The sequence below is a fragment of the Lithobates pipiens genome, unplaced genomic scaffold (assembly GCF_037356315.1).
Source record: "Lithobates pipiens isolate NorthernLeopardFrog02 unplaced genomic scaffold, aLitPip1_a1.2 Scaffold_18, whole genome shotgun sequence".
Classification (NCBI taxonomy): domain Eukaryota; kingdom Metazoa; phylum Chordata; class Amphibia; order Anura; family Ranidae; genus Lithobates; species Lithobates pipiens.
Genome location: NW_027507758.1, coordinates 327,333,055 through 327,360,506, shown reverse-complemented (window position 1 = coordinate 327,360,506; position 27,452 = coordinate 327,333,055). Strand labels below are relative to the sequence as shown.

The following is a 27,452-nucleotide window of genomic DNA, read 5'->3' as shown; positions in this document are numbered from 1 at the left end:
CTTAGAAAGCCTGAAGGCGGTGCTTGGTTTCGGCATCCCGTACGCGGCTAGGCTCCCAAAAAGTCCCACACGTGGTATCCCCGTATTCAGGAGAAGCAACAGAATGTATTTTGGGGTGTAATTTCACATATGCCCATGGCATGTTTGAGCAATATATCATTTAGTGACAACTTCGTGCAAAAAACAAAAGAAAACACTTGGGGCGACGCAGACCCTAAAATCTAACTTGTATCACCTGCCGGGTGATCAGGGGGTTAAACCTTTTATTAGGTAATAAACGGCAGGTGTCCTGACACTATAAAAAAACAAACTTACTAACCAGCATCACCCGTAACAGTTATAAGGTGATCACTGATGAAAAGGTTAACTAGGGGGCAATCAGGGGGTTAAAACCTTTATTGGGTAGTATATGGGGGTACCCGACGCTATAAAAAGCTGACGGCAAACCTAAATACTTATCTGCCTAACTAGCATCACCTGTGACACTAATACAGCGATCAGAAAAATGATTGCTTAGTGACACTGGCGACGGGGGGTGATCACAAGGGTTAAACCTTTATTGGGGGGGTTAGGGGGTACCCTAGACCTAAAGGGGTCTAACTCTAACTGCCCTACCACTTATAACAGTCACAAATGACACCAATGCAGTAATCAGTAAAACAAAAAAAAAACTGCTATTGGTGTCACTGTGGCAGGGGGTTATCGGGGGGTGATTGGGGGGTGAAAAGTGTGCCTGCGTGTTCTACAGTTAGTGTAGTGTTGGTGCAACTCACATTGATGTCTTCTCTCTTCGGGAGCTGGAACGAAAAGGCTCCATGAGGTGAGATTACATCACTTCCACTGCTTCTGTTTACATTACAGAAGCAGGGGAAGTTTCCCATTCGCCAGGAGCGATCGTGAGGGGGTGGCCATGAATCAGTGGCTTCCCCCTCAGCATGGATCGCTCCCGGAAAATTAATGTATGTTCAATATCCTATTGTTCTTATGCTAAATGTAATTAAATATCATTTCTCACTATACCCTATTCCTATTAAAGGGCTTTTAAACTAGGTGTCTTTCTCCACATAATCAAATTCTGTATCATGTAGACAAATGTATTGGATCAAAATCATCAGCATTCAGATGTTGCCAAGTGCTGGACCACTGGCTATGCTAACCATCCCTGCACTGTAGCAATATACTGTGAAAGAGGCAGCAAACTCTGCAGTAGTTTTGTATAACTGCAAGCCATAGAAAGTGCAACAGCTGAAACAGTTAACAATATGTGTCTGCACTCAAATATAAAAAAAAGCAGCTGAGGTGACATAAGTTATTGTTAAATGACTGCAGCAATTATGGAGATGTCTCTATACTTAGACTTTTTGTATCCACCTTCATTGTAAATCCGCTAACCTTTAAGCCTGTGCAACTTGGCATCCAGCTATATATCACACTGACAGATGCCCAGCTTCAATACAGTCACAAAACTTCCTTGATTTGCCAGTTTTTAATTGGCGCCCATGAATCTATCTCCAGTCGACCACACAGGAAACGGGCTGTCAGAACGCATCTCTCTAGTGCATTTCCACCCACTAAGGCAGGGGTGACAAACTCAAATTCATCACGGATCGTATCAGCATTATGGTTTCCCTCAAAGGGCCAGTTGTATCTATAAATGTATCTACTCTTCATCATATTGATTGCCTCTGCATTTGATTATACCTGGTTTTAGTATAAGAAAAGGGAAGGTGGGACTTTAAATTAGGCTACTGATTTGTGGGGGTGAGATAATTAGAAAATATATTTAATTGGCATATTGAGTCTGATGATACATAACAATGACAATATATGATGCACATAGTAGAAAAGGTTTAATATGTATGCACACGCACATACATGGTGTTGACCTCATGAATACATTACGTATACATTCTTTTAAAGTCCCAAACTCTCCCTTATTATTTTTTCTATACCTGGTCTTAGTAATACCTTAAGGCTTAAAATGATTGTAAAGGTTTGTTGTTTATTTAAAAAATAAAAATAAAAAATCATACTTACCTGCTCTGTGCAAATCCCTCCAATTTGATCCCTTTTGAGCATTCCTAATGCCGCATACACACGATTGAACTATCCGGTGGACTTAGTCCGGCGGACGACCTGCCGGACTTTGCAACAGAGCTCCGCCAGACTTTCCGAACGAGCAGACCTGCCCACACACGACCGGACTTTTACGGTGGACTATGGCGGGAGTGAATGTTGCCACCTCCATCGGCGAGATTGACCCCTCGCTAGCCCCGTCACCTGGTATGGATTTAAAGGGGAAGCCCTACGCCAAAAAAAGGCGTGGGGGTCCCCCCAAAGTCCATAGCAGACCCTTATCCGAGCACGCAGCCCGGCAGGTCAGGAAAGGGGATGGGGACGAGTGAGCGCCCCCCTCTCCTGAGCCGTACCAGGCCACGTGCCCTCAACATGGGGGGGTGCTTTTGGGAAGGGGGCCCTGCGGCCCCCCACCCCAAAGCACCTTGTCCCAATGTTAATGAAGACAAGGGCCTCTTCACGACAACCTTGGCCGTTGGTTGTCAGGGTCTGTGGGCAGGGGGCTTATCAGAATCCGGGAGCCCCCTTTAAGGGGGCCCCCTACCCTATGTGAATGAGTATGGGGTAAATTGTACCCCTACCCATTCACCTGGTAAAAAAAAGTGTACAGAAAAAAAAACACAGCAGTTTTTTAAAATACTTTACTAGACAGCTCCGGTGGTCTTTTCTACTTCCGTCTTCGGGGGTCTTCTTTCCGGACTCCTCCGCTATCTTCTGCTCTTTTGATAGCTCTTTTACTAGTGGAGGAGCCCAGCTTTCTCCTTCGTCGTCGCTGCCGTCTTCTTCCGACTTTGGGGGTCTTGTCCCGCTCTTCTTCTTCTCCTCTTCTTCCGATGTTGACACGACGCTCTCTCCGGCCATAATGCTGGGGATGCATTGTGCAGCGACTTTTATATAGGGAGAAGGAGCAGGGTCCCCGGGTGATGTCACATAGTGACCCTGCCCCTTATGATGTCACAGTCTCTGCGGTTTTTATTTTTTGCGCTATAAACAAAAAAAGCAACAATTTAGAAAAAAACTCATTATTTTTTACATTTTGCTATAATAAATATCTCACAAAAATATATAAAAAAATGTTTTTTTCCTCAGTTTAGACCGATACGTATTCCTCTGCATATTTTTGGTTAAAAAAAAATCGCAATAAGCGCTTGATTGGTTTGCGAAAAAGTTATATTTACAAAATAGGGGTTAGTTTTATGGCATTTTTATATATATATATATATATATATATATATATATATATTTTTTTTTTTTTACTAGTAATGGCGGTGATCTGCGATTGTTATCGTGACTGCAACATTATGGTGGACACGCCGGACAGTTTTGACACATTTTTGGGACCATTGTCATTTATACAGCAATCAGTGCTATACAAATGCACTGATTCCTGTGTAAATGGCACTGACAGTGAAGGGGATAACCACTAGGGGGCAGGGTAAGGGCTAAGTGTGTCCTAGTGCGTGTTTCTAACTGTGGGGGGCGTGGCTACATGTGACACATCACAGATCTCTGTTGCCGAACACAGGGAGCAGAGATCAGTGACACTGTCAATAGGCAGAATGGGGAGATTCTTGTTTACATCTCCCTGTTCTTCCTCTCTGTGTGATGATCACAGGTATCCCCGCAGCAATCGAGTCCGCGAGACTCGACTCACAGATGTCCCGGCCAGTGCGCACATGATGGCACGGCTGCCAATTTCAAAGGGAGGTACCTGTACGCCCATTTGCCTGTTTGTGCCATTCTGCCAACATACATCGGCATGCACCGGTCGCGAACCAGTTAACCTATTACTTAGATAAGAAAACTAACACATTAAGTGCTGTTCTGTCCCTCTATGATAAGCCTCCATTACACTTATCATTTGGCTACTGCTTATTTAAGGGCTGTACACACGAGCCAAATATAGGGCAGTATCGGCCGAAATGTCTGACTTCTGTAGAAGGGGCATGACTAAAAAAAGTATACCAATCGATGGAGGCGGTGACATTCACTTCCTTCGCTAGTCCTGTCTACCTGGAGCCACGTTCAAAATAAATGGACTTTTCTCCATGTGGGCAAGTCCGTTCATTTCAATTTTGAGTCAAAAAAGTCCACCGGATTTTTGGAAAGAAAAAGTCCACCGGAGCCCACACACGGGCGGTTTGTCCGGTGGACTCTGGTCTGCATCCATAAATTATAATTTATCCTTCTTTTTAGGAGTGATTCCATTAACTTAACCACAAGTTTGGAAGTTTCCCTTGCAGTTAGAACTATCATCCTACACCTACTGTTTGTAGCTCGAATCTCCATAGCTAAAGAATGGAAGTCTGAAAATATACCTACACTGGAGACAGTAATTACTATAGTAAATATACAGTGCCATCTCGAAAAATGTATAGCCCACAAAGAACGTAAGGCATATATACAGTGAAGAAAATAATTATTTGATCCCCTGCAGATTTTGAAAGTTTGTCCACTTACAAAGAAGTGTATTTTATTTTTATTTTTCTTAAGGAAACTTTATTAAGTTTTACATCATAGCATAGACAATAACATTATGAGTATTATCTGATGCCAAATAGCACAAACAAAATAACATGGGAAATTACATAATAGGATGAAGGGGATGGGATGGGGAAAGGGGGATGGGTAAAGGGAGAAGGGCCATAAACCCGGGGTTAAACATTTCCACTTAATTTTAAATTGCTGCTCTTGCGAGAATTTGTTAGTAACAAAAGCACATGTGGTGTTATAGCCAGCAAGGATATGGTCCACAGCCTCTGTTGAGCTGAGTTCCTTAGCCCAGGAGGCGGTTGACCAGAGGTGCAGTGGCTTGGTAAGACGAGAGTTCAAGGGGTTTTTAGATATCTGAGAGCTTAAGGCGGTTGTGGTGTAAAAGATTGTCTAAAAGTGAGGCATGAAATGTACATTCCCTGGAAAGGCAAACATTCACTGTAAAATTAACTACTTGTTTAGCGTACAAATGGTGCTGCACAGGCAGGTGATATTGACTCATAAGGCAAGGCTTTACCAGAGGAGGGCTCAAAAAAGGTAAAAGTGTCAGACCTTGGGTAGCCCAGAAGGTATAAGCTGCATGTTGCTGCCCCTGCGGAAACATAGGATGTCTGTGGATAGGAAGATGGTGGGAGGAGAAGGCCCCGATTTTTTTTTTTTTTTTTTTTTTTTTTTTTCTAGCATCCCTCCAGGCCACCACAGTATCTTGTACAAGCAGATTGTTCTTCACATTTCGGGGGGGAAGGGTGCAGCAAGGCGGATAGGCCAAATGTTTCTACCATTTTGGATTCAAGCTCAAAATTGAAGTAACTAGATGACCGAGTTATCCAATCTAACCCCACTTTTAAGAAGCAAACTAAATTATAAACCCTGGTATTTGGCAGATTTACCCCCTCTGTGTTTGGGTAGGAATAATTTCTGAAGTGATATGCGGGGATGTTGACCACGCCATATAAAGACCGTAAGGGCTTTGTGGAGTTTTTGGAGTTTTGTGTCTTCATAACTTTGGTATGGTTTGGAGGGGGTAAAGAAGTTTAGGGAACCTAACCATTTTGAGAAGGTGGCACTGCTCAAATAATGTGAGGGGACATTCAGCCCAGGTTTCCAGTTCTCCTATCAAATTCAAAATGACTGCGGTGTAGTGAAGGTGGTATAGGGAGAAAGGGAGTTTACCTAGTTTGATCCCTAAGTAGGTAATATGTGACTTGGCTATAGGGAAAACCGATGTGGTCATCCATGGAGGTTGGCGAGCATGATAAACTGGAAGGATTTCACACTTGGAGAAGTTTATCCTTAACTTTGAACAGACCCGGAAGCGAGAAAAAATTTCTTGGATGTGGAGCATATCTGACTTTGGGTCTGAGGTAAAAATGAGGATATCATCAGTGATTGCCAACCGTGACCCCATATAGACAGGCATGAAACAAGAGATATCGGGACAGGGGTTCTAAGGCTAGGTTAAAGAGGAAGGGGGACAGGGGACACCCTTAACTAGTGCCTTTGTGTAACTGGATCTTGGTAGAGATGTGACCCGCAGCAATCACAAACGCTGATGGGGCCGAGTGCATAGTAGAGCTTAAGTGAAGAAAGGGGCCAGAGAATCTGAAACTCTGAAGGACCAACTGCAACCATTGAAAGCTAACATTGTAAAACGCTTTCTCTGTATTGAGCATGGTAATAGCTACATCGCTGGAGATGTTGGTCCTTGCGTGTTCCTAAGCGGCAAGGACTTTTCAGATATTAGCTGTGGTGGAGCACCCTTTTATGAAGCCCATCTGTGCTGGATTCAGAGTTGGCAATATTAAAGCTAGCCTATTTAACAATAATTTTGGAAAGTATTTTGAAGTCGATGTTTAATAGCGAGATCAGGTGGTATGATCCAGATTCTGTGGTGTCTTTTTTCCTTTTTTCTGGATTAACTTGATATGAGCCCGATAGCCTCGAGGGGAGGTATTGTCCTCCATCTAGGAGTGATTGATATACAGAAACTAGCAACGGAGAGACAGCGCCAAAGGCCAATTTGTAGCATTCCAACGTATACCCGTTGGGGCCTGGAGCCACGCCATTGGCCAACGTCACAGTGGCTGGTGAAACCCCAACGAGGGTGACTGGAGCGTTCAGTTTGGTTTAAAAGTACCTGATCTGCCTTTGGGAGAGTGACTTGGGCCAAAAAGTATTTTGCAATAGTATCATCTATGGGGTCATGGCCATATAGATTAGCGTAGATGCGCTCAAAGATTACTTTAATGTCCCTGGGGACTGAAGTGCGTTTCCCTTGGATGTCTTTCAGAACTTGCATGTGGGTAGGGTTATGGGGTCCCTTGCACAGAGGTGCAACAATTTTCATGCCTTTTTTAAAAATTTGTGATATTGGAGATCTGACAATGATTTATGAATCCTTTCCTGATTATCAGCCCATAGGTCGAAGCGGGCTTTAGCCTCCCTCCAAACCCTTCTGTGGTCGGGGGAGTTCTGTTGTGCTAGCTGTATTTGCACTGAATTGTTTGGTTATGTTCTTTTTGTAGCCTACAGGGAACATGACGATCCTACCATGTAACACTGCTTTCCCCAAAGCAGTCCCATAAGAGATTAGGATTGTCAATGTGGCCAGAATTGGTGGCTAAGTAGTCCGACCAAGTGTTTTTTAAAATTTTGAGAAGATCCTGATTGTTGGCAAAGTACGATGGGAAGCGCCGCGTTCTGATTAAGTTCTGCGGGATGAAGTCTGTTAGATCAACCGAGACCGGGGCATGGTCAGAGGTTGCTATGTTGTGGATGCGGGGATCAGTGGTGTGTTGTAAATGTGTGGAGTTCCAAAGTGGATAGTAAATTCTTGATGATGTGTGGTGTGTGTGTGGGGGGGGGGGGGAATGAATAGTCATTACCATCAGGATAGGCTAACCTCCAAATGTCAACCAGTTGTAGGCTGTCCACAAAGTACGATAGCGGAGTGTCTACTGTGAAGGGAAGAGCACCTTGAGGGCATCTGTCTCGGGACTTATCCTCCAAGGGATGCATTACTGAATTAATACCACCTCCGATTAGGAGAGGTTGATGGAGGAAGGGGGCTAAATGGGAGGTAAGCTGCTGAAAAAATTTAGAGGGGGAGTTTGGAACATAAATATTAGTGTAGGTCAATTCTCACGATGAAAGCTTCAGTCTAGCTGTCACTATATGACTGTCACTATCCTGATCTAGCAATGTAACATCGCAGGGCAGGTTCTTGTGAATGAGTAATAGTAGGCCTGCCTTCCCCTTGATTGCTGCCGAGCCATGAACTTGCCCTACCCACAATTTATGCATACAGGGGAAGTCTGCCTCAGCTAAGTGTGTTTTCTGTAATAGTGCTATGTCCGTTTTAATGCATTTTAGGTGTCGCAGTATCGCTATGCGTTTGGGGGGGAACGAAGCCCCTTAATATTCCAAGAAATTATTCTCATTTTAGTTTAACATTGTAGGGAGATGTTGAATGCAGAGTGGGAAGGATACAATTTGTTTTGAAAGTTGAAAAGGACGATGTCGCTGGGTTGAAAGCTAGTGTTCTAGCATATACAAAGTGATGTTTGCCTCTTAAGAGATAGGGTTTGGGAAAACAACTATCCCAACAGGTGTAAAGGGAGTGTAACACAAAATAACAAACATACCAAACAGAGTGTTGACTTGTCTTTCTTCCATATGTGTATCACCAATGAGGGTACATCGGTCCCATAGAAGAGTGTGGTGTTTTCTTGCGGGCTGCAGATGATGTAAACCCGATACTGGGTGTGTGGGATGCAAAGGACAAAGTATGTCCCTCCACCGTAATGCTATCCAAGGGTATATGAGCTTTCCCCGGTAAGGCTAAAAACAGTAAAATGGAAAGACAATATTATTTAGCAAATTATTGTGAGCAGACAGTTGGGAGCAGGCTAGGCAAGTGGGGGATCCCGCAAAATACTATATAACCAAACACAATGAGGGGAATGAGGGGCATAACTTGCGGCATGAGGTTTATGATATCGATCGGTTTTGCAGGATAGGTCAGTGTAAAGAGAGCTGCACAAATAGGTTGAAAAGCTTTTCTGCGCCATGACACCCCTTGGGAGTAATTCGCGAACATGAGGAGTTTATGCCCATCCACTTGGAGAGCTTTGGAGTTGCAGAAAGACGCAGGAGGGCCACTCTGTCCGAGTAGTTGAGATATCAGATTATAACAGGCAGAGGGGAGCGTCTATGATTCGAGGTTGATCTCAGGCGATGAGCGCTTTCTACCAGGCATGGAGATAGGAGTCCTAGGGCAACCGGGAATGCGCGAAGAACACATTTTGTGTAGAAAGCCAGGAGTGAAAGAATCTGGGAGGCCTATTATCCTCAAATTATTTCGGTGGAAGCGATTTTCAAGATCGTCCTAATTTTCAAGAATATATTGCTGGGTTTTTGCATCTTGCTGAACACTCACCTGGGAACTCTGTACCTCATCCTCAATATCAGATAATTGATGTTCAAGTTCTGACAGACCTTTAACGTGATCCCCAAGTTCCTTTCTCAGCTGAGAAATGCCTGCAGCCTTTGCTCCATCTACTGCAGCTGTGATAGGGGAGACCAGAGCAGCCACAGCTTAAGCTATCTTATTGTATTGTTCCTCAGGGAGTGAGAGACCTGTGGCTGCAGGGTGAGTGGGTCTCACCTCTGCACCGCTTGATTCCATGCTGTCACTGTCCGCCATATTAGTTGCGAGCATATCGGGGTCTGAGCGTAAGGCAGCCAGGATGGTGGAGCCGCCGTGGACTAGATATTGGTCCATCCGCTGGTTCTGGAGATGGTAGAGGGAGAGTGGTAAGGCGAGAAAGCTCCCGCAGGCTTCAGGGAACAGCTTTGTATGCCGATCGTTCTGGAACCCACGAGACTCGCTCCTAACACATGAGGCTCTGGAACTGGAAGTGATGGGTGTATTTTTAATGCCAGAGACAGAATGTGAAACAAAAATCCAGAAAAAACATGCTACAAATGTTATAAATTGAGTTGCAGTTAAGTGAATAAAATAAGTATTTGATCCCCTACCAACTAACAATTCTGGCTACAGTATGTGCTCATGTGGTACACAGATTACTCCTGTCAGTGTAATAAGGTGCTCCCAACAACAACTCATTATGTGTATAAAAGGCACCTGTCCACAGAATCTTTCTTCTATTCAAACCCACCATCATGGACAAGACCAAAGAGCTGTCAAAGGACAGCAGGGACAAGATTGTAGAGCTGCACAAGGCTGGAAGGGCTAAAATTCCTTGGTTTATGTTCTCTCGTGTTGGATGTCTGCTCCTGTAGGAGGCCCTTCCTAAGGCCCTCACCATATATAGTGCAGGAGCCTGATCAGTTTGAACCCATTCAGGGTAACGGCCTCTCCTCCCTAATAGGGGGTCCTATATAACTACTCTATCAACAATTTGAATGTGTTATCTTTTCCTAATTTTCCTAGACATGCACATGAAATGCTTATAGTGTGCATTTTCCTAATTGTATATAAACCGAGTATTTGTTCTGTATGAGAGATTTGAGATTTTTTTTGTTTTCTATTTCTCTCTTTTTTTGTTTTTTTTAAGTTGTTTAAAATCTGTTGGGGTCATTTTTTTTTTTTTTAACTTACTGTATTTTCCGGCGTATAAGACGACTTTTTAACCCATTAAAATCTTCTCAAAAGTCGGGGGTCGTCTTATACGCCGGGGGTCGTCTTATAGGAAACTTCTGCGATCGCCGTGGAGGGAGCTCCAAAATACCGCAGCCGCCGTGACATCCGCCCTGTATGCAAGCTACAAGCTGCAGGCGTCTGGGATGGCGAAAAAAAAAAAAAGACATACAGCGGCAAAACACGCCTCTTTCACCCGTCTGGCCCGCCCTTCTATCCTATTACCATACCTCTTCTCTGACGAGCTTTCGCTCCTGAGGACTGGAGCGAAGAGGAGCAGGCGCGCATGTGCTAGTTCTGAGAGGCAGATGTACGGTAATAGGATACAAGGGCGGGCCAGACAAGTGAAAGGGGCGTGTTTTGCATTAGTCTTGGAGACAGGGAGGGCTGGGCAGGCAGGGAGAGCTTACCGGACTATGATTTGTTTAAAGCAATCAGCAAATCGCTGGTAAGGTGGCTGTTATACCACATACATTACCAGTAAAATATCTACCGGTATACCAGTACAGCAGTATCTACAGTACAGTACCAGAGGGGTAGTCTTATACGGAGAGTATATCCCAAACACTACATTTTAACTGGAAATGTTGGGGGTCGTCTTATACGCCCAGTCGTCTTATATGCCGGCAAATACGGTACTGGCCTGTACTAAGCCAGCTGCTATCTTGTTATGTGGTTAGGTGCAATATTAGTTGTCCACCAGTCATTGGAAACCTCTCCTGTTAGAAGAGATTGATTAACAAGATCTGTCAATGGTCCAACAACTTTACCTCAAAGTTCTCTAAGTCAGTAGCATAGGGGTGAATACCTTTAGAACCCTTTGCCTATGAAGCTTTAACCGAGCCAGTTCCTATGCTACCTCTGTCTCCAGAAATCTGAAAATAAACCGTCATCACCAAAACGAATATGATCCTCCAACTTGTTATTGTGTTAGTACAATTTATTTCTGAGAAGACTGAATAAAAGTAGTTGTTTAAATGGTTTGCTACACCCAGGTCTACCTAAAGATAAGTGTTGTGTTCAGTTTTCCTTTGAGTGATCTCATTATATTGTTTCCTGTTATCACCGAAGTACCTAAAAAAGGCGCTGTCTCTTTTATTAATAGACTTAGCCATTTTCTCCTCTTTATGTGTTTTGGCAGCACTGATAATGTGTTAGACCTATTCCTTGTGTTGCGTATATCTCTTATTAATCTGAAGGGGAGTGTAGTTTTATCTCAAAGATGTCATGAGGTAAACATGGAAGCTGCCATAACTGATTCCTCTTTCCACAATGCAAGTTGCTTGGTTGTCTCGCTGACTCTATAATAACTTTTTAGGTCACCCATTTCTAGGGATAGCAGCAACAGTACTATATTGTCCATTGTAAATAGTTTATTTTCCTGTAGATTGATGGATACACACCTTTAGAAATTACTTAGTGCCATTTCCAGCATTATGAATCTTTACAGTTCTTGCAACATCCATTAAAATGTGTTTTGGTTGAAGCTTGATCTATATATGTACTTTTTAGTGTATATGAAAGGGCACATTTATAGCTATCTGGATGTCATTATTTTAGGGGTTCACTTATATTTTTTTTCAGCTACTGTATTTGTTTAGTTTTGACAGGACAGTGTGTTGTTTGTATTTCATGTTTTATTTAAGGGCTCTTGCTCACGGGCAACTGGATAAATGCTGACCGCTTTCCCCTACTGCAGAATCCTAGGTTCAGAGTACAGCCTCCCATTGACATAAATGACTTTGCGCTGCTGAACTTGGGTATATGTTGGTGCTAAAGTAAACACATGTATCGGGTACAGGCATATCCCAAAAAAATAAAACTTTCAATTTTTTTGGATATGCCCCTACATTACATTTGTGTTTATGATAGCACTGCATTATACCCATGTGTGCCAGCCCACATTCATGTCTATGGGAGGCTGTACCCTGCAACTGGGCTTCCCTGTCGGGGGGGAAAAAAGGCACTGGCATTTACATTGAACAGGCTCCACTACCCATGTGCAAGAGTCTGAATATGACTGTTTTTTTTTTTTTCCATCAATCCCATGCAAGCATGCAGAACTGCCAAAGCCACAAAATGAATTGTTACGTTCTACTTGACATAAAGATAAGCAGTCTTTATTTTCAGAGGAAAATGTACCATGTACTAGTTTTCCTCTTCTGTATATGACTATAACTCACCCTTTATAGCAGTAGCCATTTTTGATAATAGTAATGTGCTTTATATATAGTTCATGCTTCAGGGAAGACTGGAAAAGTAGAATTGGTTCTGCAGAAGAAGGATTGCACTGTCTGGAAGAGCTTGGGGAAGTCATTAGAGGGAAACAACTCCTTTGTTAAAAGCTCTCAAAGAGGTCAGTATGGAGCAGAATTGCCAACACTAAATGTGAAGGGATTAACCTCAGGTTGGTTTCTAAATGACTGGTGTGCTCTCTTCTCTATAAAGTATTTTGCTGTCAATTTTGAGCACATCGATTTTTTATAAAAAATCTTCCAGTTTCAGTGTCTAATTAATATTTATTTCAAATGTAACCTTTAAACTAATAAATACTTGCACATTGGGATTAATGGTGTACATAATAAAATGATCTACAGTAAGGAAAACCTTGACCCTTTTACAAAGTCCATAAATGCACCTACATCCTTTTCTGTTGAAGGTTTGTTTGCATGGGGAATAATGAACTTCCTCAAGTGTTAAATAATGTTATACAATGTATAATATTATGTTATTATATGTGTTATATATTAATATGGCCAGAAACCAAATATAGGTCATAGAATTCTTCCGTCAAATTAATATGATTAAGGCTGTTTAAATTGTAAATGTTGCAGCTTATTATTCAGATAATTTGACTGCATTCATTTTTTATTTTATTTTTTGTACCTGGAAAGCCTGTGAGTACCACAATTCCTGCCTTTGGCAGACTCACTCCACTATATCTCTGGAGGGAGACCTGTCACCCAGGCTGCATATCGAACACAAATGCCTTTGTTTCTCTCTATTGCATGGGGGTGAGGAAATCTGCAGTTTGCAGAAGGAAGTTAACTTTGTTTGTGCTTTCAGTCCATGACCAAAGCAGGCCATACATTATACAATTTTCTTATTCAATTTCCATTAGATTTACGTTCGACTATGTAGTGCAAGGGCCTTCCTGATTGCATACTCATTGAAAGTGTTTAGGTTTGACTTTATATGATATGGGTTTGGTAAATCTAAAGGAAAATTGTACAAGGAAATTGAATAATGTATGGCCAGCCTTCGACTGCATTTCTAGACCAACAGGTGTTTCTGTGCTTGCTGCCAAAGTTCTTGGCCAGAAAAATAAAAGTAATGCAGCCCCCGCATCTTAGCACTAAGTAAGCTGCCATATATTAATTTATACATTTTTTTTTTTGTACTTTAATTTATATACCCTATTTATATAAGAATGTAAAATGTTCCAGCATTTGCAGCCTCTCCTCCGCCACCATCCCACCCTCTCTCCCTGCACCCGCTTTCACAATTTGAAAACCGTGCGGCCGTGTGGTGCTCCGCCCATGAATGCCTACAGGTATCATCAGCCATTGTAGCTGACAGCTTGTAGTTCTGAATGAATAGCAAGGACACTGGGGAGCTCTCTCTTCCTGTCTCTGGTAACCGCTTGCCCATATGAGGTATGGGCAGACGGCTATGCTGAGAGTCTGCAGGAGCCTGAGACTGCGCCCGCGATCTGCTGACCATGGGTGCAATAGTCTGCAGGCTCCTTCGAAAAAAAAATAATAAATGCAAATTTTTTACCTGCAAAAAAAATGTGCATTTATTATTTTCTTTCAAAAGGTGAACTTATCCTTTACATTTCCATTCTAGACCCCATGTTGGCATAGGGCTTAACTAGAGAAAATAGCTGAAAGCTATAAAGCTATTTATAGCGACACTCTGATTCACGTGTGTATGTGTCACAGATACACTTTAAATTGGGAATATTGCTTGTCTTCTGTTATAATTATAATTTCTGAACCTAAGCCTTAACACATACATTTCTTTTAACTTTGACTTACTGTACTGAATTTTTTATATATTTGATTACATGTTTTTCATTAGCTGTACAACTATGTGACATTCATGCATTTTCAAATATATTTCCTCTAGGCCATTATTATAGGAAATGCAGACTATCTTCAAAAATGAACGTCAGTCATAATACCAGGCTATTTTGCTTTGCTCTTGCTCAGGACTGTCATGTTGATGTTCCAGTGGGATACCATATTTACCTCAATTTAACTATTTCAGGTAATGTAAAGTGAATTGGGTTCTTTAAAGTAGGTGTGTTAAGACATTTTATATATTAGGTATGCAGTTCTGTGAAAAACCTGACTGCCTGTATCCACAATACTCAATATAGAGTAAGGCAATGTCTCCTTCCCCAAAAGAATTTGAAATAACAGGATTAGCAATATAATTTTGCATGTGTTTTACTGTATGTTTCTACTTACCACCAGCTAAGGAAAACCTAAATCCTAGGAGTTCATTTTTTTGTCCCACATCTCCTGCATGTTTCGCCATCAAAATACAGTTTTGGTATTTCCTATAACATTGGTGCCAAGTAGTCTTGCCAGTCAAACACTCAGATGTTTGGTATGCAGACCTTGTGGTAGTGCTCTGTGTTATAGTAGATGGTGCCTCTTCGCTGAGAATAGTGTCTTGAGGCAAAATATACAGTATATTTACACCCAGTGCTGTGACTGTCAGCATTACATGTACCAATGTCCCGATAGCAGTCAGTACATTGTCTGACAGTACCCGAATTGCAGCCGGTACATGTGACTGAGCCCTGATCACTGCCAGTACAATAACAGTGCCCTGAACCCCAGAATTACATGTACCAGTGCTTTAATCATCAGCATTACATGTACCAATGCCTTGATCACCGGCAGCACATGTACAAGTTTAGGGATCACCAGCATTGCATGTACCAGTTCCCTGATCACCAGCAGCACATTTACCAATACCATGATCACCAGCAGAATGTGCATCAGTGCCTTAATCATCAGCATTACATTTACTTGTGTTCTGATCACCAGCAGAATGTGTATCAGTCCTGTGATCACCAGCAGCACATGTACCCATGCCGTGATTATCTATCACATGGACTAGTTCGCTATACACAGGCAGCACATGTCAGTTACTTAAGGACCAGCAGCACATACACCAGTGCCCTGATTGTCATTAGCATTACATGTACCAGTGCCCTGATTGCCAACAGCACATACACTAGTGCTATGATTGATAGTAGCACATACAGTCAGGTCCATAAATATTGGGACATCGACACAATTCTAATCTTTTTGGCTCTATACACCACCACAATGGATTTGAAATGAAACCACCAAGATGTGCTTTAACTGCAGACTTCCAGCTTTAATTTGAGGGTATTTACATCCAAATCAGGTGAACGGTGTGGGAATTACAACAGTTTGTATATGTGCCTCCCACTTTTTAAGGGACAGATTAAGAATCATCCATCAAACTTTCACTTTGTAATACTTGGTTGCAAATCCTTTGCCGTCAATTACAGCCTGAAGTCTGGAACGCATAGACATCACCAGACGCTGGGTTTCATCCCTGGTGATGCTCTGCCAGTCCTCTATTGCAACTTTCTTCAGTTCCTGCTTGTTCTTGGGGCATTGTTGCCTTCAGTTTTGTCTTCAGCAAGTGAAATGCATGCTCAATCGGATTCAGGTCAGGTGATTGACTTGGCCATTGCATAACATTCCACTTCTTTCCCTTAAAAAAAACGCTCTGCTTGCTTTCACAGTATTCTTCGGGTCATTGTCCATCTGCACTGTGAAGCACCATCCAATGAATTCTGAAGCATTTTGCTGAATATGAGCAGATAATATTGCCCGAAACACTTCAGAATTCATCCTGCTGCTTTTGTCAGCAGTAATATCATCAATAAATACAAGAGAACCAGTTCCATTGGCATTTTAGGCCACTCTATCCAGCTACACTGTGAAAAAATCTTACACATGTGGTATCTCCACACTCAAGAGGAGTAGCAGAATGTGTTTTGGGGTGAAATTCTAAGCCCTTGTACACACGGTCGGAGAATCCGTTGGAATGTGTCCTATCGGACCGTGTCGTCGGATAATCCGACTGTGTGTGGTATGCATCGGACTGATTCCGTCGGAATATCCGTCGGACCCAATTTTCCAACATGTTGGAAATATTTCCCGACCAGCTGAGCCGATCGGACATACTCCGATCATGTGTAGAGAATTTTGATCGGACCAAGTGCCACGCATGCTCAGATCAAATTCCTACATCAAAGCTATTGGCTACTAGCCTGAATGTAGTCCCATCGTAACGAAATTACGTCATCACGTTCTGAAAGATCGGATTTTTCGCCAACTTTGTCCGACCGTGTGTATGCAACAGTTTCGGACAAGATCCGACGGGCAAAATCCGACCGTGTGTACAGGGGCTAAGTATGCATATGCTGTGATTGAGACATATTTGATTAATTCAAAACTCCGTATAAAAAAATAAATTAAATTTTTTTTCTTTATTTTACAAAAAGTTATGGCAAAAAAATTACCTCTTCAAAAGGCAAACCAGGCCACCTAAAATACATTGGGGTGTCTGCTTTTCAAAATGTGGTCATTTTTTGGGTTTTTCACTTGTCGTGGCACGTTAGGGCCTTTGAAATTGTGATGGGCAGTTAGGAAAACAGATGCATAAATTAGGACCCTTGAAAGCCTAAAGGTGCCTGAAGGAGCCTGGTTTTGGGCTGTGCTGTGAAAGTTTCACATGTGGTATCCCCACAGATACTACTGGCAGAATGAGTTTTGAGGTATAATTGTAAGTATGCCCATGCTGTGCATGAGAAATACCTTATTAAAATGACAACCTTATGAACAACAAATTAACTATAATCTACAATTCACATTTTTTTTCCTTTACATTTTAGGTCCTGAAAATTGCTATAGGCAGAGCTTAAGGGTTGATAAATGTCAATATATATAAAGTGTGTGTGTGTGTATGTATATGTGTGTGTGTGTATATATATATATATATAGATATAGATATAGAGATAGAGATAGAGATATAGATATAGATATAGAGATATAGAGATATAGATATAGATAGAGAGAGAGAGAGATTGCCAGTAGTGCATGGCCTATGTTTATGAAGAAAGACTAGACTATTTAAAAAATAATAATTTGAGTCAAAGTTTCACAGTGCTAAAAACTAAAATGTGCCTGGTTAGGAAGCTGGTTTTAACATGTTGATCCTCAGTTGGTTAAAATGGAAAAAAAAAAAAATCAACCTTGTTTTTATTCTGTATACAGTATATACATAGGCAGTATTTTTTTTAAATATAAGTACAGTGTAAAAAATTACATACTGTGGACTATGTAACATATAGCACTGTGCCCAGAATAAGCCAGTTTGTAATTTGTCATGTCCAGCCAAAGTATTGATTGCAGCTATCCAAACTATATTATATATACCATGTGGAGTGGTTTGGAGCTCTGGAGTATGTAACATAACACCAGATTGTAGAGGTCAGGAGTTTGTAACATACTTCACAATGTACATATATAGATTAACAGCCCTAAATGTACTAAGTTGTGTAAATCACAGTGCACATAGAATTGTGGTCAGGAATATGTAATGCACAACTTACAAAGTAGACTGGTCTGAAGTATGTATCGTATAGCACAATGCGTAAGTGGAGCCGTCAGATATATGTTAATGTACATTACAGTGTGATGCTATACAGAGTTTTGTGGTCCAGAGTGTATAATGTGTATTAATCTTGGCAGGGTGGAGTATGTAACATACAGCAAAGATATACTGGGAACATTTTTACAAATATTTAATGGAGGGGCAGTACCAGTATGAGCTGAAATTAATAACATTGGCTCCCTCCTAATAGTGATTCTTACATGGTCATTATGACAGGTAGCATTTGCTTGGGATTGTGCAGACAGAGGCGCACAGCTTGTGCAGTTTGAAAACAACCTGTATTTCTGCAGTGAGCATCATAGCTGTTGGAAATAGAATGCATGATGGGCTTTCAAAGAACTGTTGCTTGCTCAGTCAGATATGCCTCGAAAACATCACTATTTGATGCATCCAATGCTATGTCGGCAATTAAGAAAACAGCCAAAACCATTGGTGAACAGAAGTGCTGGGAATAATAGGGACTAAAACATTGCCAATACTAATAAATAGTGGCTTTTACTTTAAATCTAGAGCACACTTTTTTTTGTTTCCATAACTATTTAACTTTTCTGCTTAATTTATTCATCTTCTGTACCAACGTTTCCTATTTTCACAACTTCCGCTGAATCCAGGTTGATGAATACCCTATGAGTGATCTTAAACCTCTCTTAATAGGATACAGGGGAATAAACTATAGTGGCACACAGATCTCATGAAAAATAATACTTTTTTTTGTTTTTTTTACATTTATTCCAAGAATACTAAAGCTGATTCTAAAAGCCGGAATCGAACACTCTACGTCAAAGTAAAGTACATGCACTTCAGTGGCTGAATTTTTATTCTGAGAAATTTACCCAAGGACCCTTAACATGCTTTTTACTATTCTTATTTCTGAATAATATAACTATTTTATGGATGCAGAGCTCATTAAACTTGGATAAATCACAAATTTTGAAGTGTCTGACATTTATCTTGACTGAAATACCTAACTGGTAGTACTAATACCATTTACTTTTAGTAATGTCAGATATCCATAAAGTGGAATCTAAATTAACAATCTTTTTATACTGGATAATTTCATGCCTGGCAGGATTCTAAAAGAGAGATGTAAAGGAGAGTGTAAGGTTCTAACAGAAAAGTGGACCAAGCATTTTTATGGCATTATGCTATAAGTAAAACCGTTTTTAGCACTGTTTATTGTAGTTTAACAATACAGTTCTGTTTAACTAGTCTTAGGTCTAACTGCAACACTTGCTAGTGTGATCTAGTAAATAACTAATATTGGACTTGTATTATAATTTATAAGGTACATACATTGTATATCCAGGTTTTAGAGCAGCATATGCTCCCATCCAGAAACACCTTTTTCCAGGGAAAGCCTTGCATATTTCAGTAGGACAATGCTAAACCGCATGCTGCATCTATGACAACAGCATGGCTTTGTAGTAGAAGAGTCCAGGTGTTAAAGAGGAAGTAAACCCTGATGAGTTTACTTCCTCTTTTTTTCCCTGCAAAGGTAAAGCATAATGGACTACTATGCATCGCATAGTAGCTCATTATGTGTCACTTACCTGACACAGGAGCCAGCGAAGTCGCCGCTGATCCCTGTAGTCCGCCGCGTCCATCTTGCTGGTGGCGTCTCGCAGCTCCGACCAATGACAGCGGCGAAGCCGCGATGACGTCACTCCCGCGCATGCGCACGGGAGTCGCGTCTCGCAGCTCCGACGCTGCCATTCGGCGAAGCCGCGATGACGTCACTCCCGCGCATGCGCACGGGAGTCGACAAATTAGGCAAATCCATTCTTGGACTTGCCGCATTTCGTGCGCCTGCGCGCCGCTGTCTACGGCGCATGCGCCGTAGACAGCGGTGCCCATTTTCGGGCAAATATCTCCTAAACCATATAGGTTTAGGAGATATTGCTTGGACCTACAGGTAAGCCTTAATCTAGGCTTACCTGTAGGTCAAAGTGGTTTGAAGGGGTTTACTTCCTCTTTAACTGGCCTGTCTGCAGTCCAAACCTTTCACCAACTGAAAAGATTTAGCACATCTTAAAATGAAAAAGACCTAGGACTGTTGAGCAGTTAGAATCCTATATCAGACAACTATGGGTCAACATTTCTCTCCCAAAACTCCAGCAACTGGTCTCCTTATTTACCAGATGTTTTGTTAAAAGAAGACAGGATACTATACTGTGGTAAATCTGTCTTTATTGAGACATGTTGTTGCCATAAAATCCAAAAAGACCTTATTTTTTTTCTTAAAATGGTACGTTTTCTCAGTTTAAATATTTAATGTTTTCTATTGTGAATAAAATTTGGATTTATGAGATTTGCAAATCATCATGCCCCAACTTTTTTTGGAACTGGGGTTGTAGTAGGTACATTTTTATTTGCCATAAAAATAAAGATTGTGAGAAATATTCAAACTATTGCCCAAAGTGCTTCTTGTAAACCTAGAAAACCTATTCATCTACCTTTTCTTGAATATTGGCCATATAGAGGTAGAGTTTTTGTCAGTAACAAAGGATCCCATTGTTGACCACACTTGAAATAATTCACCTAAATCTGAGGCCGCGTACACACGTGGGGACTGTTCGCCCAACCTTGTCCCCTGAACAGTGTTTCAGCGGACAGTCCGCTCGTGTGTGGGCTTTCAGCGGACAGTTTCAGCGAACAGTCCGCTGAACAAGGTTTTTCGGAAATTCCGAAAAACTGTCCGCTGAAACAAAGTTTCAGCGAACAGTCCCCTCGTGTGTAGGCTTGTTCGTCAAACTAAGTTCCGCGCATGCTCAGAAAGGATTTACACGCCGAAAGTTATAATGCAGTGTATAGGACGTCGTATTTTTCGTCCCGTCGTACGTGCCGTTCACGTCATCGCGCACGGTTTCAGCAAACTGTTCGTCCGTCGTGTGTGGCCATGTCCGTCCATGCTAATTTTGAGCGGACTGTTTGCCGAAACTGTTTGACGGACAAAGTTGGGCGAACAGTCCCCGCGTGTGTACGCGGCCTGAGAGTTAAGCATCTTATATTTTGCCTTCCTTGGTTCTTCACTCCATCCTCATCAACACACTAGTGGCATTATTAAATAAAACTCCTTTGTTTTCATTAAGGCCCCTTTCACACTGGGGCGGTGTGGGCGTCGGTGGTAAAGTGACGCTATTTTTAGCACCGCTTTACTGTCGTTTTAGCGGCGATATTTGGCCACTAGCGGGGCGGATTTAAGCCTGCTAGCGGCCGAAAAAGGGATAAAACCGCCTGCAAAGCGCCGCTGCAACGTATAGCCGCATTGCCCCATTGATTTCAATGGGTAGGAGCGGTGAATACACTGCTCCTTCACCGCTCCAAAGATGCTGCTAGCAGGACTTTTTTTACCGTCCTGCTAGCGTACCGCTCCAGTGTGGAAAACCTTCTGGCTTTCACACTGAAGTGAAAGGAGATGCTTTTTTTCAGGTGCTATTTTTAACGCTGTAGCGCCTGAAATACACCTCAGTGTGAAAGGGGCCTAAATGCCTAAAGCCAGCCATAGATGGAATGATTTTATATTTTGCAGCCACAGGTTGCAAGAACGAAAATAAGTTGATTCCCTCATCAACACAGTCAGTGTTGATGGGGGAATCCCTTTCCACCAAGCTATTGTGTTCTCCCAGCAGGGAGACATGGAGAGCTGTCTCATTTGGGAGAATACACAGTGATTATTGCTAGCAGCTTTAGCTGCTGACAATAATTTCATGAAAAATTTGACATGCTGGTTGTACTCAAGTTGATCGATTGATCAACTTGGGTACAATCAGCCTGCCCATACATGGTTCCAATCTCAGGTGGTCCCTACTGAACCGGCCCGGATTCTAATTGTCTATGGCAAACTTTACTAGAGACTCTATGATTTCATCGCTGGGCCCTGTGCTTTTCTATGCAATGCAGGCAGATCATGGCTGGTGTGAGGGGCTGGCACAGTTCTGTACATAGTTTCCTGAAAACATTACCGCAACCTACCTCAGTTTTCCTCTCAGCCTACATCTTGATGCAAGCAGTGGGCTGGCACTTAAGAGAAATCATGCAAATATCAAAATGTCTTGATGAGGTAGATGTCAGTCTGGAGGAATGGGTGTTCCTAGGCAGGCTGTGTTTGAATTCAGACTGCTCTATCTTGGTAATGGTGACATGTGATGATGAGTCTTCATGATGAAATCCAATGAATGAAAGGGATGGACCGGGGACAGTCAGGCTGGGGAGGAAAGGCTCGATGATGCTCGATTTCTTCCAGCCAGGAAATGAGGCAAGCTGTACAGTATCTGACCTTTCTGCAGCTTCTAATACACATTGTGACAGGGTCATAGTGTGCAGTAAAATCCGAGTACAGGAGAGGTGCCTAAACAATGTGCAAGACTGAAGGGAAGGTTTAAGTCAGATTGAAAACCTGCAGAGGCCCAGGCTCCTTTTTGTTTTAGTAGAACCTATACACATTTTGGATACTATTCCCTTGATCAGCTGGATACATTTTTCTTGCTGAGCTCTTATAATTTTCTCCAAAATAGGCCAGTACTGGAAATGTCCTTCACCTGCCTCCTTTCCTTACTCTATCAGCATATACATACTGTACACACTCCATTCAATGTCTCTGGAAAGCATTTTGACGTCTCTGGCTGACTTTTGTAATGGAAGGGTTGCTTTGTTGCATTTGCATAAACTAAATGCATAAGTTAATTCTGAATCACTTACTTACATTGTGTTAAACAAATATATCCCTTTGTTTTAGGTGTGGAAGTGGTTAAACCTTATACGCCAGTTTCCCAGACGTTAGTGTCAGATCCACAACAAAAATCTGGCAATATTGAAAAGTACATCTATATAATCATCAAAATCTACCCAAATGGAAGCTTTACACCTCTGCTTGACAACTTGGAAATAGGTAAGAGTAACATGCTTTATCAGTGCTTTATAATATTATTATAGGTGCAGAAACTTGCCCTCCCTGGCCAACTTCCCGCCCCTAATCCCTCCTTTTTCAGGGGAGACAAGTAAAGCAGCACTAAATAATGGAAATAGGTTAAGGCTTATGCCCCGTACACACGAGCGGACTTTTCAACATCCAAAGTCCGACGGACTGAGTCCGTCAGACTATTCGATCGTGTGTGGGCTGCAACGAACTTTTGACTCGCCAAAGTCCGAAGGACTTTAGAATATGGAACATGCTTCAAATTTTTCCGAAGGAACTCCGCCGGACCCGGTCCCTTCAAAAAATTTGCTCGTGTGTATGCTATACCGACGGACTAAAACCGAAGCTAGGGCAGCTATTGGCTACTGGCTATGAACTTCCTTATTCGAATCCAGTCGTACGTCATCACGTTCGAATCCGTCGGAGTTTAGTGTGATTGTGTGTGGCCAAGTCCGCTCAGCCGAAAAGTCTGTCAGAACTCCGTCGGAATTCCAGCAGAACTCCGACGGAACTCCTTCGGAAGTCTGTCGGACATAAGTCCTCTCGTGTGTACGGGGCTTTAGAACTACATACCATACAAGATGCATTTTTCAGGAATGTCTAACACACAAAGTACAGGACTCAGGAGTGTATAACACGTAGGGCTCAGGAGTGTGTATTGTGCAGTTGTGAGAAGTGCATATCGCACAGGGTGCAGAAAAAAAAATAAGATGTAACTTACGTTCAATGCGAAAAGTCCCTTGTGTTCAGGAAACTGAAACTGAAACTGAAACTGAACATACACAAAACTATAAATAACCAAATTTCTCAAATCTGGAGGTTTTCATTTTTCAGTTTCAGAATTTTTAAAAGACCCCCCCCCCCACCCCCCAAACTATACATTTTCTAAAAGCATAGGACCAATGGAATAAATGTAAGGTGCTACTGATTTGTAAGGCCCTGCAATATTTGCACACGTTTACCAAAACAATATTTTCACTAAAAGTGCACTAATATCATTATTAGCAGATACAAACACAGCAAATTTTACAAAATTCCTGCGATGTTCCTTCTAAATATAAAAGCTAAACCTGTATTGTGCATTTTTTGAGAAATCGTGAAAATCGGACGTATGCAAAAATTTCTCTAAAAATATGAAGGTTTTTCTTTTTCACTTACAGCTTTCAGAATTTGTAAAAGACCCCTCAAACCATATATTTTCTGAAAGCACATGGCCAGTAGAATATAAAGAAGGTGCTAATGATTTTAAGGCACCCCGATATTGGCTCAAATGTTTATCAAAACAATATTTTCACAAAAAATACACTATGCACAATGTACAAAATATAAAAGTTAAAACTGTATTGAGTTAATAAATAACAAACAATTGTACATTTTAAATTGCACCTTTTTGTGAAATGGTGAAAACTGAAGGTACACAAAACTGTAAATAAAAACAATTTACTCTGGAGGTTACAATTTTTCACTTACAACTTAAGTGCTACAGATTATAGTGCACTTAAACACAACATAGCTTACAAAATTTCTGCTAAATTACTACTAAAGCATCGCTTATGTACTAAAGTGTACGCCCATGGAGAGCCATGTTTATCCCCACAAGAATGCACAGGTGTTCCGTGCATCCCCATACAGGCAGTCCATTGTCAATTGGGATACAACGGCTGCACAAGCATAGCTGTTGTTCCCAATCTGACATCCCTGCAAGTGTGAGTACACAACCATGAATGCAGACAGTGTGAGCTCAGGGACATGCACACAGACCTACATGGATGTCATATTGGGAGCAACAGCTTTGTTTGTGCAGTTGCTACATCCGAAATGACATCAATGGGACTGTCTGAAGAGGGATGCATGGAACACCTGTGCATCCCTCTAAAGGCAAATATAGCCTTGCAGTTATGTATGGTGTGTATGACCTATGTGAAAGGGGCCTATCAGGTCTGTCCGTGTACTGGAACACACATGTCCTTATTTAAGGTTAAGAAAAAAGAGGCGGAAGAAAAAGCACTGGGCTACATCAAAAACGCAACAAAAACGCGCATGCAGAAAAGCTTCTAGAACGCATTTGGACTGCATTTCTTTTTTTTTCCATAGATTTTTATTGGAAAGTAAAAAGCAGGTTATCCAATACAATATTTAACAACAGTGTTGAACGGCATTAATTGGCAACAGTAGTTGTAGTGAAAAAGTTCTAGCTTAAGTCAGCAGAGTGCGCTATGAAGAAGACAGGTTCGGTCTTAGTTTTTTCGCTAGATGGTAATGCTTATCCCAGCATCCGTTTTTCTACTTGGTGCTAATATAGGTTTGAGTGTGTTTTCTTAGAGAAAATCAGGGGCTTGCTTGTGGGGAAATGAACAACTCTGAGTGATTAAATCCTTCTAACAACTACAGGACCAAACTCCGCTAAAAATTGTTGCTAGATGGGATAGAGTTCTGATGGATATAGGGAGTGGATTGGGTTGTAAACTCAAGAAGAGGGGGGGTGGATTGGGTTGGGATGGGGGCGAAGGGAAATGGGATGTTAACCTACCTCCCAGTCCCGGCCACCATTCCCAAAGGGTTAGTGTAGGATGGGTGAAAAAAACGGGTCTGGAGATATTAGGGTGCTTGCTTATAAAGATCTAGAATGGTCTTAGATCGTCGCTTTTGAACTATAAAGAGTAGTCGTTAAGGAGTGCAAATGTCTTGGGGTGTTTTGGTTGGTCAATAGTTCAAATTTGGCAGTAGTGCGAAAGTGGGACCAACAGGCCCATGTATGTGAAAATTTGGTTGGACAGTCTTTGGCTATGGAGATTAGTTCTTCCATTTCTGCAATTTTTTTCTACTCGTCTGAGCCATTCAGAGACGGTTGGAACCTGGGTTGTACCCCAATAAAGAGGGATACACATTTTGGCTGCATTCAACAGAGGTGGTATTAGCGTTTTGCGGTAGTGATGTGTCCGTAGGTATGAATGATGGAGGAGTTGAGTTGGGGTGTGTTCTAGGGTGTATGTAGAAATTAGTGATGTCAGTTCTCGGACTGGTGTCCAGAATGGCTGGATTAAGGGGCAGGATCACCATATATGTGCTAAAGTACCTGTTTCCCTGGAGCATCTCCAGCATTTTTCGGAGCAGGCAGGGTTATATTTGTTGAGAATTACTGGGGTTCTATACCAGAGCATTAGGATTTTATAATTGTTTTCCTGGGTCGAGACATTGAGGGAGCCTTTATGTGTTACTGTAGATATGTTCCCATTGTGCCTCTGTCATCTCTATTTGCAGGTCTCTTTCCCAGTTTAAACATGCTTTGTCAGGTTTCATCAAGCTTTCAGAGGAGAGTGAGTTATAAATGATTGAGATTACATGTTGTTTGGGTGTAGAGCGAGAGCATAGATGTTCTAAAGGAGTGAGCGGGCGAGAGACGGAAAAGGCACGATCAGCTTCTTGTAGGAAATGACTGACCTGGAAATACGTCCAGAGAGGAAACGCACTGTTATCCAAATTAGCTGGTAGGGAAGAGCGCTCTAGAAGTAGGCCGTGTTGGAAGAAGTGGTAGGCTAGAACCTGAGTGTTGCCAGAAAAAAAAAAATACAGTAATATACTATAATATGTGAAACAGTGATAAAGTGCTTGAATCAAAAGATTTTCCCCCTTAATGACCAGGCCATGTTTTGCGATACAGCACTGTGTCGCTTTAACTGACAATTGTGTGATCGTGCGACACTGTACCCAAACAAAATTGACATTCTTTTTTTTTTCCCCCACAATTAGAGCTTTCTTTTGGTGGTCTTTGACCACCTCTGCAGTTTTTATTTTTTGCACTATAAACAACAAGAGTGACAATTTTGAATGAAAATATATATATATAATTTTTTTTTTTATTTTTTTTTTTTACTTTTTGCTAAAATAAATATCCCCCCCCAAAAAAAAGAAATTTCTTCATCAGTTTAGGCCAGTGTTTCTCAACCTTTTTACATTGGAGGAACCCCTGGCAAAAAGTTTGAGATCTCGAGGAACCCCTGAAATGTTCACATCTACAGTTCACGGAACATTGGTATGATCGGCGAGCTGTTGATAACAAAAATTATTTGTAGAAATAGCATTAAATAAAAGAATAAATATTAAAATGTACCTATTTAATGTGAAACTTGTGCTTTCTTTTCCTGCAAAGCTGATCCATTCAGATGACATTACATGGGGCAGAGCATGGGACAGGGGACATTACATGGGGCAGAGCACATTACAGGGGACATTACATGGGACAGGGGACATTACATGGGACAGGGGACATTACAGGGGACATGACGGGGACATTACATGGGACAGGGGACATGACAAGGGACATTACATGAGACAGGGCACATGACATGGGACAGAGGACATGACAGTGGACATGACATGAGGCAGAGCACATGACAGGGGACATGACATGAGGCAGAGCACATGACATGGGACAGGGGACATGACATGGGACAGGGGACATGACATGGGACAGGGGACATGACCTGGGACAGGGGACATGACATGGGACAGGGGACATGACATGGGACAGGGGACATGACAGGGCACATTACAGGGGATAGGGCACATGAC

At 41.9% G+C, this 27,452-nt stretch overlaps 1 protein-coding gene across 1 annotated transcript in view; it reads left to right on the top strand.

Moving 5' to 3' along the window:
- Positions 1–27,452, top strand: part of CYB5R4 (cytochrome b5 reductase 4) — a 190,635-nt gene that overhangs the window by 121,715 nt on the left and 41,468 nt on the right. The window contains exons 10-12 of the mRNA XM_077487313.1: positions 12,465–12,587; positions 14,363–14,503; positions 22,701–22,853. Coding sequence (XP_077343439.1) covers positions 12,465–12,587; positions 14,363–14,503; positions 22,701–22,853 — 417 coding nt within the window. The remainder of the gene's footprint in view (positions 1–12,464; positions 12,588–14,362; positions 14,504–22,700; positions 22,854–27,452) is intronic.